The sequence below is a fragment of the Ammospiza nelsoni genome, chromosome 4 (genome assembly GCF_027579445.1).
Source record: "Ammospiza nelsoni isolate bAmmNel1 chromosome 4, bAmmNel1.pri, whole genome shotgun sequence".
Classification (NCBI taxonomy): Eukaryota; Metazoa; Chordata; class Aves; order Passeriformes; family Passerellidae; genus Ammospiza; species Ammospiza nelsoni.
The window spans coordinates 6,267,197-6,284,919 of NC_080636.1; the positions used below are offsets into that span (position 1 = coordinate 6,267,197).

Consider the following 17,723-nt stretch of genomic DNA (forward strand, 5'->3'; position numbering starts at 1 on the left):
GGAAATTCATGGATTCAGATCCCTCCCCCATCCTGTGGGATTGTGGATTTTCCTGGATCTGGAAAGAGCAGGAAAAGGAAATTCCCAAGCTCTGGAATTTCCCTGGAAGCAGCAGAGAGAGCTCAAAAAAAGCTGGATTGGGAAAAATCGGGGGAAAAACTCCAGGATTTGAAGAAATCCGGGAAAAAACTGCAGGAAAGTTCCAAGATTTGAAGAAATCTGGGAAAAATCTCCAGGATTTGGGAAAAATCCATGAAAAACTCCAAGGTTTGGAAAAATCTGGGGAAAAACTCCAGGAAAGTTCCAGGATTTGGAGAAGTCCAGGAAAAAACTCCAGGATTTGGAAAAATCTGGAAAAAACTCCAGGAAAGTTCCAGGATTTGGGAAAAATCTGGGGAAAAACTCTAGGAAAATTCCAGGAATTGGAGAAATGTGGGAAAAACCTCCAGGATTTGGGAAATTCTGGGAAAAATCTCCAGGGTTTGGAAAGATCCAGGAAAAAGCTCCAGGAAAATTCCAGGATTTGGGAAAATCCAGGAAAAAACTCCAGGAAAGTTCCAGGATTTGGGAAAAATCTGGGACAAACTCCAGGATTTGGGAAAAATCCAGGAAGAAACTCCAGGAAAGTTCCAGGAATTGGAGAAATCTGGGGAAAAGCTCCAGGATTTGGAAAGATCCAGGAAAAAACTCCAGAAAATTCCAGGATTGGGAGAAGTCTTGGAAAAATCTCCAGGATGTGGAAAAATTTGGGAAAAATCTCCAAGAAAATGCCAGGATTTGGGAAAAATCTAGGGGAAAACTCCAGGAGAATTCCAGGATTTGGAGAAATCTGGGAAAAAACTCCAGGATTTGGAAAAGTTTGGGAAAAATCTCCAAGAAAATTCCAGGATTTGGGAAAAATCTGGGAAATTTTCTTGCTTCTTTTCCATCAGGAATTTCCCTTTTCCAGGTTTTTTTGGGGGATATCCTTCCCAATTTTCCTCCAGAAAAAGGAGCAGGAATTCAGGGAAATTTGGGAAAAATCCCTCCCAGCCTTAAAGCTTTGAGTTCCAGCTGGAAAAGGAGGGAGAAAAATCTGGGAAAAAAACCAAATCCAAGGGAATTCCCAAGGAATGGAGGATTTGGGATTCCTGGGAAAGGAGCTTTGGAATAATTCCAGGTGGTCTCAAATCCAAGGGAAATAAAAGATTTTATTTGGATGTAGGAAAGGAGGAGCTGCCCGAGGTTCTGTGGGATTTGGGGGAAGGAATTCCCGAATTTTGGGGGAATTTGGAGGGTGGGATGGAATTCCGTGGGGCGGGTGGGGGTTGGGTTGTTCCCAAGGAAAAGCAGCGTGGAATTCCAGGGGATCCCGTTTTTCCAGGGGTTCCCAGGAGGGTGGAAAATTCTGGGATTAAGGGTGGGAAATCCTGGGAAATGAGACAGGAAAATCCTGGGAAATGAGGGTGGAAAACCTGGAAAGGCGGGCGGAAAATCGTGGGAAAATCTTGGGAAAAAGGGGTGGGAAATCCTGGGAAATGAGGGCAGGAAATCCTGGGAATTGAGGGTGAAAAATCTTGGGAATTGGGGGTGGGATAGCCTGGGAAAGGAGGGCGGGAAATTCTGGGAATCAGAGGTGGAAAATCCTGGAAAAATCGTGGGAATGGATGGGGGGAAATCCTGGGAAATGAGGCAGGAAAATCCCAGGAAATGAGTGTGGGAAATCCTGGAAAAATCTTGGGAATTGGGGGTGGAAAATCCCGGGAAAGGAGCGTGGAAAATCCTGGGAAATGAGGGTGGGAAATCCTGGAAAAATCTTGGGAAAAAGGGGTGGAAAATCCCAGGAAAGGAGGGTGGGAAATTTTGGGGATAAAAGGATGGAAATTCCTGGGAAAGGAGGCAGGAAAATTCTGGAAGTCGAAGGTGGAATATTCTGGAAAAATCTTGGAAATGGAGGTTGGGAAATCCCAGGAAATGAGGGTGGAAAATCCTGGAAAGGAGGGTGGAAAATCTTGGGAATGGAGGCAGGAAAATTCTGGGAATTGAGGGGGGAAAATCCTGGAAAAATCTTGAGAAAGGAGTCTGGAAAATCTTGGGGAAAAAAGGGTGGGAAATCCTGGGAATTGAGGGTGGAAAATCTTGGAAAAATCGTAGGAATGGAGGGGGGAAAATCCCAGGAAATGAGGGCGGGAAATCCTGGGAAAATCTTGGGAAAAAGGGGTGGAAATCCTGGGAATTGAGGGCAGGAAATGCTGGGAATTGAGGGTGGGAAATCCTGGAAAGAATGCAGGAAAACCTTGGGGAAAAAGGGTGGGAGATCCTTGGAAATTGAGGGTGGGAAATCTTGGGAAATAAGGGTGGAAAATCTTGGGAATTGTGGGTGGAAAGTCTTGGGAAAATCTTGGGAATGGAGGGTGGGAAATCCAGGGAAATGAGGCAGGAAAATCCCAGGAAATGAGGGCTGGAAATCCTGGAAAGGCGGGCAGGAAATCCTCAGAAAATCCTGGGAGAGGAGGGTGGGAAATTCTGGGAATTGAGGGTGAAAAACGGTGGGAAAAAGAGGTGTAAAATCCTGGGAAATGAGGGTGGGAAATCCTGGAAAGGAGGCAGGAAAATTCCGGAAAAATCTTGGGAAAAAGGGGTGGAAAATCTTGGGAAAGGAGGGTGGGAAATTTTGGCAAAAAAGGGGTGGAAATACCTGGGAAAGGAGGCAGGAAAATCCTGGGAATTGGGGGTGGGAGATCCTGGGAAATGAGGGTGGAAAATCTTGGGAAAAAGGGGTGAAATATCCTGGGAATGGAGGTTGGGAAACCCTGGGAAAGGGGGGCAGAAAATCTTGGAGGAAAAGGGTGGAAAATCCTGGGAAAGGAGTGTGGAAAATCCCAGGAAATGAAGGTGGGAAATTCAGGGAATTGAGGGCAGGAAATTCTGGGAATTGAGGGTGGGAAGTCCTGGAAAGGAGGCAGGAAAATCTTGGGAATGGAGGACGGGAAATTCAGGAAATGAGGGCAGGAAATCCCGGGAAAGGAGGGTGGAAAATCTTGGGGGGAAAGGGTGGAAGACCCTGGGAACTGATGGTGGGAAAATGAAGGTGGAGAATCCCGGGAAAGGAGGGTGGGAATTCCCGGGAAGTGGCTCCTAGGCACTGTCCCAAGCCCAGCGGGGACGGGGACGCGTCCTGGGGAGGCCACCAAGGCCCCGGGGCCGGAAGGGGACAGCGGCTGTGTCCTTGTCCGTGTCCTTGTCCGTGTCCTTGTCCGTGTCCTTGTCCTTGTCCTTGTCCTTGTCCTTGTCCTTGTCCATGTCCTGCTCCTTGTCCTTGTCCTTGTCCTTGTCGCGGTTTCCTGGGAAAAGCCGTGACACAGGGATGGCATTGGGGACAGGAGGGGACAGGAGGTGGCAGCTGCCGGTGTCACCTCTGCGCCCTCCTTGGGGACATTCCCAGCTCCATACCCGCGTCCAGCTCCGTCCCGGCTCCGTCGCGCTCCTGTGCTCCTGTGGAATTCCTTGTGGAGTTGGTGCCCATGGAATTCCCGCCCATGGAGTTGGTGCCCATGGGATCGGTGCCCATGGAATTCCCCATGGAATCGGTGCCCATGGAACTGGTGCCCATGGAATTCCCCATGGAATCGGTGCCCATGGAACTGGTGCCTGTGGAATTCCTCGTAGAATCGGTGCCCATGGAATTGGTGCCCATGGAATTCCCCATGGAATTGGTGCCCATGGAATTCCCCATGGAATTGGTGCCCATGGAATCTGTGCCCTTGGAATGGTTTCCCATGGAATTGGTGCCTATGGACCTGATGCCCATGGAATTCCTCATGAAATTGGTGCCCGTGGAATTCCCCATGGAATTGGTGCCCATGGAACTGGTGCCCTTGGAATGGTTTCCCATGGAATTCCCCATGGAATTGGTGCCCATGGAATGGTTTCCCATGGAATTCCCCATGGAACTGGTGCCTGTGGAACTGGTGCCCATGGAATTCCTCATGGAAGTGGTGCCCTTGGACTGGTTTCCCATGGAATTGGTGTCCATGGAATTCCTCATGGAATTGGTGCCCATGGACTGGTTTCCCATGGAATTCCCCATGGATTGGTTTCCCATGGAATTGATGCCCATGGAATTCCCTGTGGAACTGGTGCCCATGGGCTGCTTTCCCATGGAATTCCCCATGGGCTGCTTTCCCATGGAATTCCCCATGGATTGGTTTCCCATGGAATTCCCCATGGATTGGTTTCCCATGGAGTTCCCCATGGGCTGCTTTCCCATGGAATTGCCCAGGGAATCCCCCGTGGCAGCGTCCAGGGCCCGGCGGCGCCGCTCCAGGATGGATCCCAGCTCCAGGGCCGATCCCCGATCCCGATCCCGATCCCGATCCCGATCCCGATCCCGGCTCTGCTGGCTGCGCCTCCGGCTCGGCCTCCGCAGGGCGCCCTGGGACACAAAGGGGTCACCGGGGGGGACAGTGAGGGGACACAAAGGGGACATCATGGGGAGGGATAGCAAGGGAACGTCATGGGGACACCATGGGGACAGCAAGGGGACATTGAGGGAACACCGAGGGGACAGCAAGGGGACACTGAGGGGGACATTGAGGGGACATCGTAGGGACACCAAGGGGGACATCATGGAGAGGGATATCAAGGGGACATCATGGGCACATCGAGGGGACATTGAGGGGACACAAAGGGGACATTGAGGGGACACAAAGGGGATATCAAGGGGACACCATGGGGACATCAAGGGGGACATTGAGGGGACACCGAGGAGATATCAAGGGGAGGGATAGCAAGGGGACATTGAAGGGACACAAAGGGGACAGCAAGGGGACACCATAGGGGACATTGAGGGGACAGTTCAGCAACCGTGTGGGTGTACAAAGGGGACATCTAAGGGGGCACCAGGGGGACATCATGGGGACATCAAAGAGGCATCAAGAGGGCACTGAGGGGACATCAAGGGCCACCAAAGGGGACACCACAGGGACAGAATGGGGACACTGCAGGGAGATCAGGTCAACATCGTGGGGATACCACAGGGACATCATGGGGAGGGATATCAAGGGGACATCGTGGGGACATCAAGGGGACACAAAGGGGACACCATGGGGACACTGCAGGGACAGCAAGGGGACACAAAGGGGACACCATGGGGACACTGCAGGGACAGCATGGCAACACCATGGGTATACAAAGGGGACATCTAAAGGGTCCCCACAGGGACATCATAGGGACAGCATGGGGACACCACAGGAACATCAAACAGACACCAGAGGGACATCAAAAAGACATCAAGGGGACACTGAGGGGACATCAAGGGCCACAAAAGGGACAAAGGGGACATAAGTGGACACCACAAGGAAAGAATTGGGGCACTGCAGGGAGAGCATGTCAACACCATGGGGACACCACAGGGACATCAAGGGGACATAGAGGGGAGGGATATCAAGGAGACATCAAAGGGACACAAAGGGGACATCATGGGGACACCAAGAAGACACCACAGGGACATCGAGGGGACACTAGGGGGATATCAAGGAGACAGGGTGGAGACATCAAAGGGACATCAAGGGAACACCATGGGGACATCAAGGGACACCAAGGGGGCATCATCAGGGCATAGAGGGGACCCTGAGGGGACATCTTGGGGATGTCAAAAGGACATCAAGGGGAACATCATGGGGACACCATGGGGACATCAAGGGGACACTGAGGGGACAGCACAGGGACAGCATGGAGACACCAAAGGGACACCATGGGGACAGTGTGAGGACACTGAGGGGACACTGAGGGATCAGCGCTGCCCACCAGGATCCCCTGCAGCTCCAGCGCTGCGCTCCTCCTCTTGCTGGCCACAGAGTCCTGCCAGGAAATCAGGAATGGCTCAATCCCAGGAATTCCTGACCTGGGAATGGCTCAATCCCGGGAATGGCTCAATCCCGGGAATTCCTGACCTGGGAATGGCTCAATCCCGGGAATTCCTGACCCCGGGAATGGCTCAATCCCGGGAATTCCTGACCCTGGGAATGCCAGGCCTGCCAGCCCGTTGTCCCTGTTGTCACCTGGCACGGGGGTGGCCTGGCCCTGGCCGGCCTCAGGACGATCCCGGTGCGGATCCGCTCCAGCATCTCCTGCACAGCCCGGGCACGGATGTCCTCGGTCCCCGAGTCACCTGCTGGGGTGGCACTGTGTCACCTCCCCGTGCTGGGGACACCACTCAGGTCACACTGAGGGTGGAGCTGTCACCTCCCTGTGCTGGGGACAGGGCTGGGGTCACATTTAGGGTGGAGCTGTCACCTCCCTGGCCGTGCCACCCTGTCCCCAGATCACTCGCAATGGAGCTCGGGGACCCCTGGAGCAGCGCCTGTTCTGGTGATACTTTGGGGACACTCCCAATGTCCCCACCCCTGCCCTGGTGACACTTTGGGGACACTCCTGATGTCCCCATCCCCACCCTGGTGACATTCCCAATGTCCGCACCCTGGGGACACTTTGGGGACATTCCCAGTGTCCCCGCCTTGGTGACACTCTGGGGACACTCCTGATGTCCCCACCCTGGTGACATTCCCAATGTCCCCACCCTGGTGACACTCCTGATGTCCCCACTCCCACCCTGCTGACACTTTGGGGACACTCCTGCTGTCCCCACCCTGGGGACATTCCCGATGTCCCCACCCCTCAGGACTCACTTTGCTCCGGGTTTTTCCGCACCTTCCTCTGCCTGAGGGCAGCCAGGGGGCTGTGGGGGGGACAGGAGGTGACACTGGAGGGGACAGGAGGTGACACATCTGTCACCCCATCCCCTCCCCTCTTGGGGACAGCAGTTTTCTGGGAATGTTCTGGAATGTTGGCCGGAAAAGCTGCCGGGATGTGTCACCTACTCGGCGGGGATGGTGGTGGCAGCGGGCGGTGGCAGCGGTGGCGGCGGTGGCACCTCGGGGTGGCTCTGGGGTGGCGGCTGCTGCGCCAGCTGCTCCCGGAGGGATCGCACTGGAATGAGGCGGCATCGGGATTTGGGATCCCTCTGGAATTGTCTGGAACCCCCCCTGGAACCCTCTAAAACCCCCCTGGCATCTGTCTGGAATTCCTCTGGAATTTTCTGGAATCCTCCCTGGAATCTTCTGGAATTCTTTGGAATCCCCCTGGAATTCCCCTGGAATTTTCTGGAATCCCCCCTGGAATCTTCTGGAATCCCTTTGGAATCCCCCTGAAATCCTTCCCGGAATCCCCCTTGGAATCTTCTGGAATCCCTTTGGAATGCTCCTGAGATTCCTCTGGAATCTTCTGGAAACCTCTGGGAGTCTTTGGAATCAGTCCAGAATCCCCTCGGAATCTTCTGGAATGCTCCTGGAATCCCCTCTGGAATAATCTGAAATCCTCTAAAATCCCCCTGGAACTATCTGGAATCCTTCTGAAATCCTCTAAAATCCCTCTAGAATTCTTTGGAATCCATCTGGAATCCCCCTGAATTTTTCCTGGAATCCTCTAAAACCCCCCTGGAATTTTTTTAATCCCCCCCTGGAATCCTCTGGAATCCCCCCTGGAATTCTTTGGAATTCTCTGGAATCCCTCTGGAATCCCATGGAACCCTCTGGAATTCCATGTGGAAATTCCCACCTTCCTTCTCCAGCCCTTCCAGCCTCTCCCTCAGCTCCCGTTTCTCCTCCCGCTCCTCCTCCAGCGCTTCCCGCGCCCGCTGCAGCTCCTCCCGCTCCTGCTCCAGCTCCTCCTCCTGTGGGAATACGGGAATTCCGGGATCTGGGAAAACCCCAAGGACGGCGACCCTTCCCCGACCCTAAAATTGGGAATTTGGGGAAAAACTCCTGGCGGGTTTTAGGGCAAATCTGCCCTCGCTGTGGGGTAAGGTTCCATCAACACCTTGGGAAATCCACAGAGGGAAATCCACAGAGGGAAATCCATGGATGGAAATTCATGGAATTCCATCCATGGATTCATGGAGGGAAATCCATGGAAGGAAATCCACGGAGGGAAATCCACAGAGGGAAATCTGTGAAAGTAAATCCATGGAGGGAAATCCATGGTGGGAAATTCATAGAGGAAAATTCATGGAAGGAAATCCATGGTGAGAAATCCATGGGATGAAATCCAGGGATGGAATTCCGTGGAAAGAAATCCATGGAAGGAAGTTCATGGTGGGAAATCCATGGAGGGAAATCCATGGAAGGAGATCCATGGTGGGAGATCCATGGTGGAAATCCATGGTGAGAAATCCACGGAGGGTAATCCATGGAGGGAAATTCATGGTGGGAAATTCCTGGAAGGAAATCCATAGAGGGAAACCCATGGGGAGATATCCAAGGTGGGAAATCCATGGAAGGAGATCCTTGGATGGAAATCCATGGTGGAAATCCATGGAGGGAAATCCAGGGATGGATACCCATGGTGGGAAATCCATGGAAGGAAATGCATGAAGGGAAATGCATGGAGGGAGATCCATGAGAGAAAATCCATGGAAGGAGATCCATGGTTGGAGATCCATGGAAAGAAATCCATGGAGGGAAATCCAAGGATGGAAATCCGTGGAAGGAAATCCGTGGAAGGCAATCCATGGTGGGAAGTCCATGGAAGGAAATCTGTGGAAGAAAATCCATGGAAGCAAATCCATGGTGGGAAATCCATGGATGGGAATCTATGGAGGGAGATCCAGGGATGGAAATCTGTGGAAGGAAATCCATGGAAGTAGATCCATGGTGGGAAATCCAGGGAAGGAGATCCATGATGGGAGATCCATGGAAAGAAATCCATGGAGGGAAATCCAGGGAGGGAAATCCATGGAAGGAAATCCATGGAAGGAAATCCATGGTGGGAAATCCCTGGTGGGAAATTCATGTGAGGAAATTAATGGTGGGAAATCTGTGGAAAGAAATCCATAGAGGAAAATCTGTGATGGGAAATCCCTGGATGGAAATCCATGGAAGGAAATCCAGAGATGGAATTCCACAGTGGGAAATCCATGGAAGGAGATCCATGGTGGGAAATCCATGGATGGAAATCCATGGAGGGAGATCCATGGTAGGAAATCCCTGGTGGGAAATCCATGAAGGGAAATGCACAGTAGGAAATCCATGGAGGGAAATCCAAGGATGGAAATCTGTGTAAGGAAATCCATGGTGGCAGATCCATGGTGGGAAATCCATGGAAAGGAATCCATGGATAGAAAAATGGAGGGAAATTCATGGTGGGAAATCCATGGTGGGAAATGCATGGAGGGAGATCCATAGAGGGGAGATCCATGGTGGGAAATGCAGGGAGGGAAATCTGTGGTGGGAAATCCATGGTGGAAATCCATGGAGGGAAATCCATGGAAAAGCAGCGCTCCATGGAATAATGGGAATGGAGGTGTGGGATCTGGACCCCGCTGTCCCCTCCCTGCAATGTCCCCAAGCTTGAGGACGTTCCCTCACCTGCTGGCGCCGTTCCTGCCGCGTCTCCTCCAGCTCCCGGCTGAGTTTTTCCAGTTCCTGGAACGCTTCCAGGATTTGGGAATCAGGCGCGACGCTCCTCAGCAGGATGGAACTCTGGCGCTTCGCCTCCTTCTGCTGGACCAGCATCTGGAAGCGCGTGTGTCACCTCAGTGTCACCTCCTTGTGTGTCACCCACCTTGGTGTCATCCTCTGGAGAGGCTGGCAGTGAATCCCAGCTGGCTCCATGCAGGAAAACCACAGTGGGAGAATCCTGGGATCATCCCTTTCCTTTGGGATCACCCCACTCCCTCAGGATGGGTGCCAGGGATGTGCTGGGCCACCCCATTGTCACCTCTGTGCCACCCCCAGCGGTGTCCCCAACCCCTCAGTGTCACCTTCTGGAGGGGCTGGTGGCTCCACCCTGAGAAAGCACAGTGGGAGAATCCTGGGATCATCCCATTCCTTTGGGATCGCCCCATTCCATTGGGATGGGTGCCAGGGATGTGCTGGGCCACCCCATTGTCACCTCTGTGCCACCCCCAGCGGTGTCCCCAACCCCTCAGTGTCACCTTCTGGAGGGGCTGGTGGCTCCACCCTGAGAAAGCACAGTGGGAGAATCCTGGGATCATCCCATTCCTTTGGGATCGCCCCATTCCATTGGGATGGGTGCCAGGGATGTGCTGGGGCACCCCATTGTCACCTCTGTGCCAACCCCAGTGGTGTCCCCAACCCCTCAGTGTCACCTTCTGGAGGGGCTGGTGGCTCCATCCCAGGAAACCAAAGTGGGAGAATCCAGGGATTGTCCCATTCCAATGGGATCACCCCATTCCCTCGGGATGGATGACCCCACTGCCACCTCTGTGCCACCCCCAGTGGTGTCCCCAAGGCCTTGGTGGCACCTGGTGGGCAAAGGCCTCGGCGTGGCAGCGCAGGTCCTGCTCCAGCTCCAGCTGCTCCAGGGCCTGGCAGTAATCCTGGGTGACAATCTGGGACACTGCGGGGACAGCGGGGTGGCACCGGGGAAAGGGCAGAAAAGGATGGGAAAAAGGGGTGGGAAATAGGGGAAAAGATTTGGGAAATGGGAGGGAAAAGGGTGGGAAAAAGGATAGGAAAGGGTGGGAAATGGAGGGAAAAAGGGGTGGGAAAACGGGGAGGGAAAGGTGAGAAAGGGGGAAATGAGGGGTGGGAAATCAGGGAAAAAGGGATGGAAAAAGTGTGGGAAATGGGGGAAGAAAAGGCAGGAAAGGAGAGGGGAAAGGTTAAAAAAGGGTGGGAAAAGATTTGGGAAGTGGGAGGGAAAAGGGTGGGAAAGGGGTGGGTAAAAAAGGTGGGAAATGGGGGAAAAAAGGGATGTAAAAAGGAGGTGGAAAATGGGGGGGAAAGGGTCAGAAAAGTGTAGGAAAAAGGGGGAGGGAAAGGGGGGAAAGGGGGGAAACGAGGGGTGGGAAATGGGGGAAAAAGGGGGGGAAGGGCAGAAAAAAGGTGGAAAATGTGGAAGGAAAATGGGAGAAAGTGGAAGAAAAGTGTGGGAAAGGTTTGAGAAATGGGAAGGAAAAGGGTGGGAAAAAGGATGGGAAAAAGGGGTGGGAAATGGGGGGAAAAGGAGTGGAAAACGGGTGGGAAATGGAGGAAGAAAAGACAGGAAAGGAGAAGGAAAAGGTTAAAAAGGGTGGGAAAAAGGGGAAAAGATTTGGGAAATGGGAGGGAAAAGGGTGGGAAAGGGGTGGGTAAAAAGGGGTGGGAAATGGGGGTGAAAAGGGTCAGAAAAGTGTAGGAAAAGTGGGGAGGGAAAGGTGGGAAAGAGGAAATGAGGGGTGAGAAATGGGGGAAAAAGGGTGGGGGAAAAAGGGTTGGAAAAGTGAAGGAAAAGGGGGGAGGGAAAGGTGGGAAAGGGGGGAAATGAGGGGTGGGAAGTGGGGGAAGAAAAGGCAGGGAAGAAGGGGGAAAATGTTAAAAAGAGTGGAAAAAGGGGGAAATGAGGCGTGATAAGGTGGGAAAAGGATGGGGAAAGTTTGGGAAATGGGGGTAAAAGGGTGGGAAAAGGGGGGAGGGAAAGGTGGGAAATGGGGGAGGAAAAAGTGGGGAAGAGAGGAAATGAGGGGTGGGAAAGGGGGGAATGGGGGTGGGAAATGGGATGGGGAAAAAAGGGAGGGGAAGGGCAGAAAACAGGTGGAAATGGGGGAGGAAAAGGGGGGGAAAGCGGAAAAAATGTGGGAAAGGTTTGAGAAATGAGGGGGGAAAGGGTGAGAAGTGAAAGGAAAATGAGGTGGAGGGAAAGAGTGGGAAAGGAGGGGAAAATGATGGGAAAAGGGGGAAAAGGTGGGAAGTGGGGTGGGAAATAGGGGTGGAAAAGGGATGGGAAAGGGAGGGAAGAAGGGTGGGGAAAAGGTGGGAAAAAAGGAGAAAAAGGGGGGAAAAAGGGGAGAAAAAGGAGGGGAAAAGGGGGAAATGAAGGTTGTGCCACCACGGGCACTGGGGCCGTTGGTTTGGGGTGGCCCTGGTGGCACTGGAGGGGACATGGGGACCCTGCTGACCTCTCTTGAAGGACCTCAGTGCCCTCTGGCTGGCGGCCAGGGCTGCCCGCAGGCGCTGCTGCTCCTCCCGCTCCAGCTCCAGCTGTGTGGGAAAATACAGGAAAATATGTGAGAAATCCGGGAAATATCCGGGAGAAAATCTGGGAGAAAATAAGTGAAAAATCTTCAAAACAACTGTGAAAATGTCATGAAAAATCCGTGAGTAATCAGGGAGAAATCTGGGACAAAATGTGCGACAAATCTGTGAAAACTCAGTGAAAAATCTGGGAGAAATACGGGGGAAAAATGGGAAAAAGATCAGCGAAAAAATTAGTGAAAAATCTGGGAGAAAATCCGGGAGAAAATCTGTGACAGATCCTCAAAAATCTGTGAAAGCGTCATGAAAAATCTGTGAATAATCAGGAAGAAAACCAGGAGAAATCTGGGAGAAAATCTGTGACAAATCCCTGAAAACTCGGTGAGAAAGCTGGGGGAAATCAGGGGAAAAAATGGGAAAAAATCAGTGAAAAATCAGTGAAAAATACGGGAGAAAATCCGGCAGAAATATGTGAAAAATTCGTGAAAAATCCAGAAGAAATCCAGGCGAAAATCTGTGAAAAAATCCAGGAGAAGTCCACAAAAATTTTGTGAAAAATTTAGCAAAAAATCTGTGAAAAATATGGGAGAAAATTCGCGAAAAATCCATGAAAAATCAGCAAAAATTTGGGAGAAAATCTATGAAAAAAGTGCAAAAAATCTGCAAAAAGTGTCTGAGAAATCAGTGAGAAATTAACGAAAAATCCGCGTAAAATCAGTGAAAAATCCCGCCCTGAGCTCTGGGACGTTGGGGGCGCTTAATCCCAAAAAAATCCCCAAAATCCCCAAATGGGAAAGGGGGGTTTGGGGCGGTTTTGGGGTACCTGGGTGTGCAGGTGCTGCAGCTGCGCCTGGAGGTCCCGGTGCTGTTCCAGGAGCTGGGAGAGATCTTCCTGTGGAGCTGGGGGAAAAGTGGGAATGAGGAGTGGGAAATGGGGAAAAAAGAGAAAAGGGGGAAAAAAGGGGGGAAAGGGGGGGGAAAGGGGGGAAAGAAGGGGAAAGGGAAAAAAGGTGGGAAAGGGGAAAAAGGGAGGAAAAATGGGAAAAGTGGGGAAAGGGGGAAATGGGGGGAAAAGGGGGAAATGGGGGGAAAAGGGGGAAAAAGGGGGAAATGGGGGGAAAAGGGGGAAAAAGGGGGAAATGGGAGGAAGCAGAAGTGGGGAGATAAAAAGTGGGAAATGGAGGGAGAAAAGATTGGGAAAGGGGGAATTGAGGGAAATTAGGGTGGGAATGGGGGAAAGAGGATGGGAAAGGGAGGGAATGAGAGGTGGGAAAGGGGGAAAAGGAGGGTGGGAATGAGGAATGGGAAAGGGAGATAAAAAGTGGGAAATGGGGAGGGAAAGATTAGGAAAAGGGAAATTGAGGGGCAGGAAATTAGGGTGGGAATGGACGAAAGAGGGTGGGAAGGGGAGGGAATGAGAGGTGGGAAAGGGGGGAAAAGGGGGGGGAAAAGGGGGGGAAAAGGGGGCGTGGGAAATGGGGGGTAATGAGGAGAGAAAAGGGGGAGAAAAAGTGGGAAATGGGGGAGAAAAAGATTAGGAAAGGGGGAATTGAGAGGTGGGAAATTGGGGTGGGAATGGGGGAAAGGGGAAACAGGGTGGGAAAGGGATGGAATGAGAGGTGGGAAAGGGGGAAAATGAGGAAAAGGGGAAGAAGGGGAAGAAGGGAAAAACGGGGAAAGTGGAAAAGGATGAAATGAGGAGTGGGAAAAGGGGGGAATAAGGAGTGGGAAAGAGAGAGAAAAAGTGGGAAATGAGGGGGAAAAAGGTTGGGAATGGGGGAGTTGAAAGGTAGGAAATGGGTGGGAAAGGGAGGGAATGAGAGGTGGGAAAGGGGGGAAAGGGGGAAAAGGAGGGTGGGAATGAGGAATGGGAAAGGGAGATAAAAAGTGGGAAATGGAGAGGGAAAGATTAGGAAAAGGGAAATTGAGGGGCAGGAAATTAGGGTGGGAATGGAGGAAAGAGGGTGGGAAGGGGAGGGAATGAGAGGTGGGAAAGGGGGAAAAAGGGGGAAAAGGGGGGTAGGAAATGGGGGGAATGAGGAGTGGGAAAGGGAGAGAAAAAGGGGGAAATGGGGGGGGAAAGGTTGGGAAAGGGGGAATTGAGGGGTGGGAAATTGGGGTGGGAATGGGGGAAAGAGGGTGGGAGAGCGAGGGAATGAGAGGTGGGAAAGGGGAAAAAAGGGTGGGAGAAAAGGGGAGTGGGAAAGGGAGATAAAAAGTGGGAAATGGAGGGGGAAAAGGTTGGGAAAGGGGGAATTGAGGGGTGGGAAATGGATAGGAATGGGGGAAAGGGGAAAGAGGGGGGGAAAGGGAGGAAATGAGAGGTGTGAAAGGGGGAAAAAAAAGGGAAAAAAGGGGGAAAAGGGGATTGGGAAATGGGGGGAATGAGGAGTGGGAAAGGGAGATAAAAAGTGGGAAATGGAGAGGGAAAGATTAGGAAAGGGGGAATTGAGGGGTGGAAAATAGGGAGGAATGAGGAATGGGAAGTGAGGGGGGAAAAGGTTGGGAAAGGAAGAATTGAGGGATGGGAAATTGGGGTAGGAATGGGGGAAAGGGGAAAGGGTGGGAAAGGGAGGGAATGAGAGGTGGGAGAGAGGGAAAAGGGGGGAAAGGGGGAAGTGAGGAGTGGGAAAGGGGGAAAATAAGGGAAAAAAGGGGGAAAAAGGGGGAAAAGGGGGAAAAGGGGGAAAAGGGGGAAAAGAGGAAAGAGGGGAAAGGGGGTGGGAAATGGGGAATGAGGAGTGGGAAATGGGAAAAAAGGGGGAAAAGGGGAAAGGGGAGTGGGAAATGGAGGGGAATGAGAAGTAGGAAAGGGAGATAAAAAGTGGGAAATGGGGGGGGAGAGAAAGGTTGGGAAAGGGGGAATTGAAGGGTGGGAAAAGGGGGAGAAAAAGAGTGGGAAAGGGAAAAAAGGGCAGTGCAGCCTCCCAGAGCTGAGCCCCCCTTGTCACCCCATCCCAGCTCTGTCCCCAGGATCCCGACTGGAATCTGTCTCTGCAATGGGATCCAGCGGGAATGAGGTGTGACTACGGGGTGGCATCCCTGGGACACCCAAACACCCCCCAAAGATCATCCTGGGGACGGATCAGGGAATTTGGGATGTTCCCACAAGGTCCTCAGAGGCTGCCGAGAACCAGAATCGGCACCTTGGGAAAAGAGGATGGGAAAGGGGAAGCGCGAGCGGTGTCGGCGACTGCGGTTGGATTTTGGTGTCGCTTTCAGTTGATTTGACGCAAAACAGGACTTGGGAATGGCCCCAAAGGTCGGTGTGGGGACGGGCTGGGATTTGGGGACATTGGGAGGGGACAGCGGGGCAGGGATGGGGTGGGCGGATGGGATGGATGGATGGATGAATGATGGATGGATGGATGGATGATGGATGGATGGATGGATGGATGGATGATGGATGGATGGATGGATGGATGGATGGATGGATGGATGGATGATGGACAGATGGAACAGAATTGGGATGGGAAGGGATAGGGATGATTTGGGATGAGATGGAATTGGGATGAAATGGGATGGGATGGGATAAAATGAGATGGCGAGGAAATGCGATGGGATGGGATAAGATGGGATGGGACACCTCAGTCTCACCTGGGAGCTGGGCAGGGGTGGGTGGCTCCTCCAGGGCCACCCCTGTGGTTGTCACCTCCTCTGGGGCCACCTCAAGGGTCCCTTTGGGGCTCCTGGCCAGGCTAATCTTCTCCAGCCGCGCGTTCTCCTGCTCCACCAGAATTCCAGAATCCCAGAATTAGGGTTCCCCCAGTGTGTCCCAAGGGTACCCTAGCACTTTGTCCCCACAAAAGGGACAATTTTGGGGACCTGTCCCCATCCCCACCTGGGCACTGAAGGCCTGGGCTCGCTGTCGGCTCTGCTGCTCCAGCTCCACCTCGGTGTCCAGTGCCGCCAGCTCGGCCAGCAGTGCCTGCGACGCTGAGGGTGACACCGCCGGGGACACCGGGGGTCAGGTGCCACCAGCGTGCCCAGAGCCCGGCCAGGGCACCCAGGAGTGGGGCTGGCACCGAGCCAAGGTGGGGATTTAACACAGGGAGGTGCCAGGGACATTAGGGACATGGGAATGGGACATTGGGATGGGACATTGGGATGGGACACGGGGATGGGACAACAGGAAGGGACAGGGCCCACCTTGCTCCAGCTGGGCCAGCCGAGTCTCGGTGTCATCTGGCACTGGATCCAGGGGCGAGTGCTGTGGTGGGAAAAACGGGAATGAAGCTCTGGGTTGGCATGGAATTCTGTTGGCATGGAATTCCGTTGGCATGGAGTTCCATTGGCACGGCCGTGGCAAATGTCACCGTGTTGGCACAGCGTGGCATTTGTCATGGAACAGAATGGCCCTCGGGATGGAATTTGGTTGGGAAAGAATTTTGTTGGGATGGGATTGCCCTTGGTGGGGAATTCCATTGGCACAGAATTCCATTGGCACGGCATTTCAGGCCCCAGCAGGGCATTCTATCAGCATTCCATTGGGCACTGGCAGGGTATTCCATTGGCATTCCATTGGCATTCCATTGGTGAACACTGAGCCACCTGGACACCCTCAGTGCCAGGGACGCTGTGCCCGTGTCACCCCTGGAATCTGGGCACGGGGCACCCCTTCTTCATCCCCCCAATTTATGGGATCACCAAGGGGGAATCCAAAGGAAGAGGAGCCTGGAAGAGGGAAAAGGAGCCTGGAAGCGATACCTGTCCAAGAGCTGCCTCTTCCTCCTCCTCCTCCTCGCTGCTCCCGGACTCCATGATGGCTGCAGGGACCCGAGCCAGGACTGTGGTGACACCAGGGGTGACAGTGGGGGACAGGACGGTCCCTGGCACCCCTGAGTGTCCCCTCTGCAGACTGGGACACAGTCCTGGAGTCCCCGATGTGGCACTGGGGACATCCCTTGTCCCCAGGGTCCCCGGCTCCCCCTGGACTGGTCCCACAATCCCTGATCCGATGGAGAACGTGCTCGGGAATCTGAATCCCAACCCCTTTTCCCAGGACAGGACCCTCTCCCCAGCCAATCCCCCAATCCTGAGGAGGGAAAATCCCTCCCAGGTCCCAAATCCCAGCCCCTGAACCCCACTCATGATGCTCCAAAAATCCCCAATCTTGAGGAGAGAAAATGCTCCCCAGACCCCAAATCTCAGTCCCCAAACCCAAATGATGACCCCCCAGAAATCCCTCAGTCCTGAGGAGGGAAAATCCCCCCACAGCCTCCAAATCCCAGCCCCCAAACCCCACTGGTGACCCCCCCAGTCTTGAGGAGAGAACATCCCTCCAGCCCCAAACCTCACTGGCGACCCTCCAAAAAATCCCCCACGAGGTTCCCCCTTACCCGTGAGGTGTCCCCTGACTCCGTCCCCAATCCAGGCCATGCTTGGGGCCCCCAAACCCCCGAGATTTTGTGGTGCCTCCCTTTCCTCGGCGCTGCCTCCTCGTTCCCCCCACAGGGAAGTGAAACCTCCCTCCCCTCCCTCTCCCCTCCCTCTCCCCTCCCTCCTCGCAAGAGGCCCCGATCCCAAGGGGGGGAAGCGAAACCCACAGTAGGATGTTGGGATTTTCCATGGCGAGTTTTCCCCTAAAACACAGAATTATGGGGTTTTGGGGACCTCGGATTGGGGTCAGGGGCTGCCACTCCAGGGGTTCCCAGAGTGGGAATTCCATGGCCATGGAGGGAAACATCAGAGCACGGAAGGGTTTGGTGA

General features: G+C 53.4%; 2 protein-coding genes across 2 annotated transcripts; one reads left to right on the forward strand and one right to left on the reverse strand.

Moving 5' to 3' along the window:
* Positions 1-8: 8 nt before the first annotated feature.
* On the forward strand, positions 9-1,208 carry LOC132072130 (uncharacterized). The gene is made up of 2 exons (XM_059470160.1): positions 9-273; positions 346-1,208. Exons 1-2 carry the CDS (start codon positions 9-11, stop codon positions 1,044-1,046), a joined length of 966 nt encoding a protein of 321 aa, XP_059326143.1. The 3' UTR covers positions 1,047-1,208.
* A 4,227-nt stretch (positions 1,209-5,435) lies between these two features.
* LOC132072100 (shootin-1-like) lies at positions 5,436-17,393 on the reverse strand. Its single transcript, XM_059470102.1, has 15 exons — positions 17,354-17,393; positions 16,722-16,801; positions 16,164-16,224; positions 15,856-15,950; positions 15,612-15,738; positions 12,838-12,902; positions 11,939-12,020; positions 10,304-10,398; positions 9,405-9,551; positions 7,597-7,711; positions 6,861-6,969; positions 6,669-6,718; positions 6,042-6,151; positions 5,788-5,841; positions 5,436-5,501 (listed from the first exon to the last, which is right to left on the reverse strand). Exons 1-15 carry the CDS (start codon positions 17,391-17,393, stop codon positions 5,436-5,438), a joined length of 1,296 nt encoding a protein of 431 aa, XP_059326085.1.
* Between the last annotated feature and the right edge of the window lie 330 nt (positions 17,394-17,723).

Bases quoted from the DNA above. Each gene is read 5' to 3' on its own strand.
- LOC132072130 (XM_059470160.1), top strand. From the start codon at position 9: ATGGATTCAGATCCCTCCCCCATCCTGTGGGATTGTGGATTTTCCTGG. The intron at 274-345 runs AAAAATCTGGGG...CCAGGATTTGGA, and splicing joins TGAAAAACTCCAAGGTTTGG to AAAATCTGGAAAAAACTCCA.
- LOC132072100 (XM_059470102.1), bottom strand. From the start codon at position 17,393: ATGGCCTGGATTGGGGACGGAGTCAGGGGACACCTCACGG. The intron at 15,951-16,163 runs GTGGGCCCTGTC...TGTCACCCTCAG, and splicing joins GCTGGCCCAGCTGGAGCAAG to CGTCGCAGGCACTGCTGGCC. The intron at 9,552-10,303 runs GTGCCACCAAGG...ACGCGCTTCCAG, and splicing joins CCGAGGCCTTTGCCCACCAG to ATGCTGGTCCAGCAGAAGGA.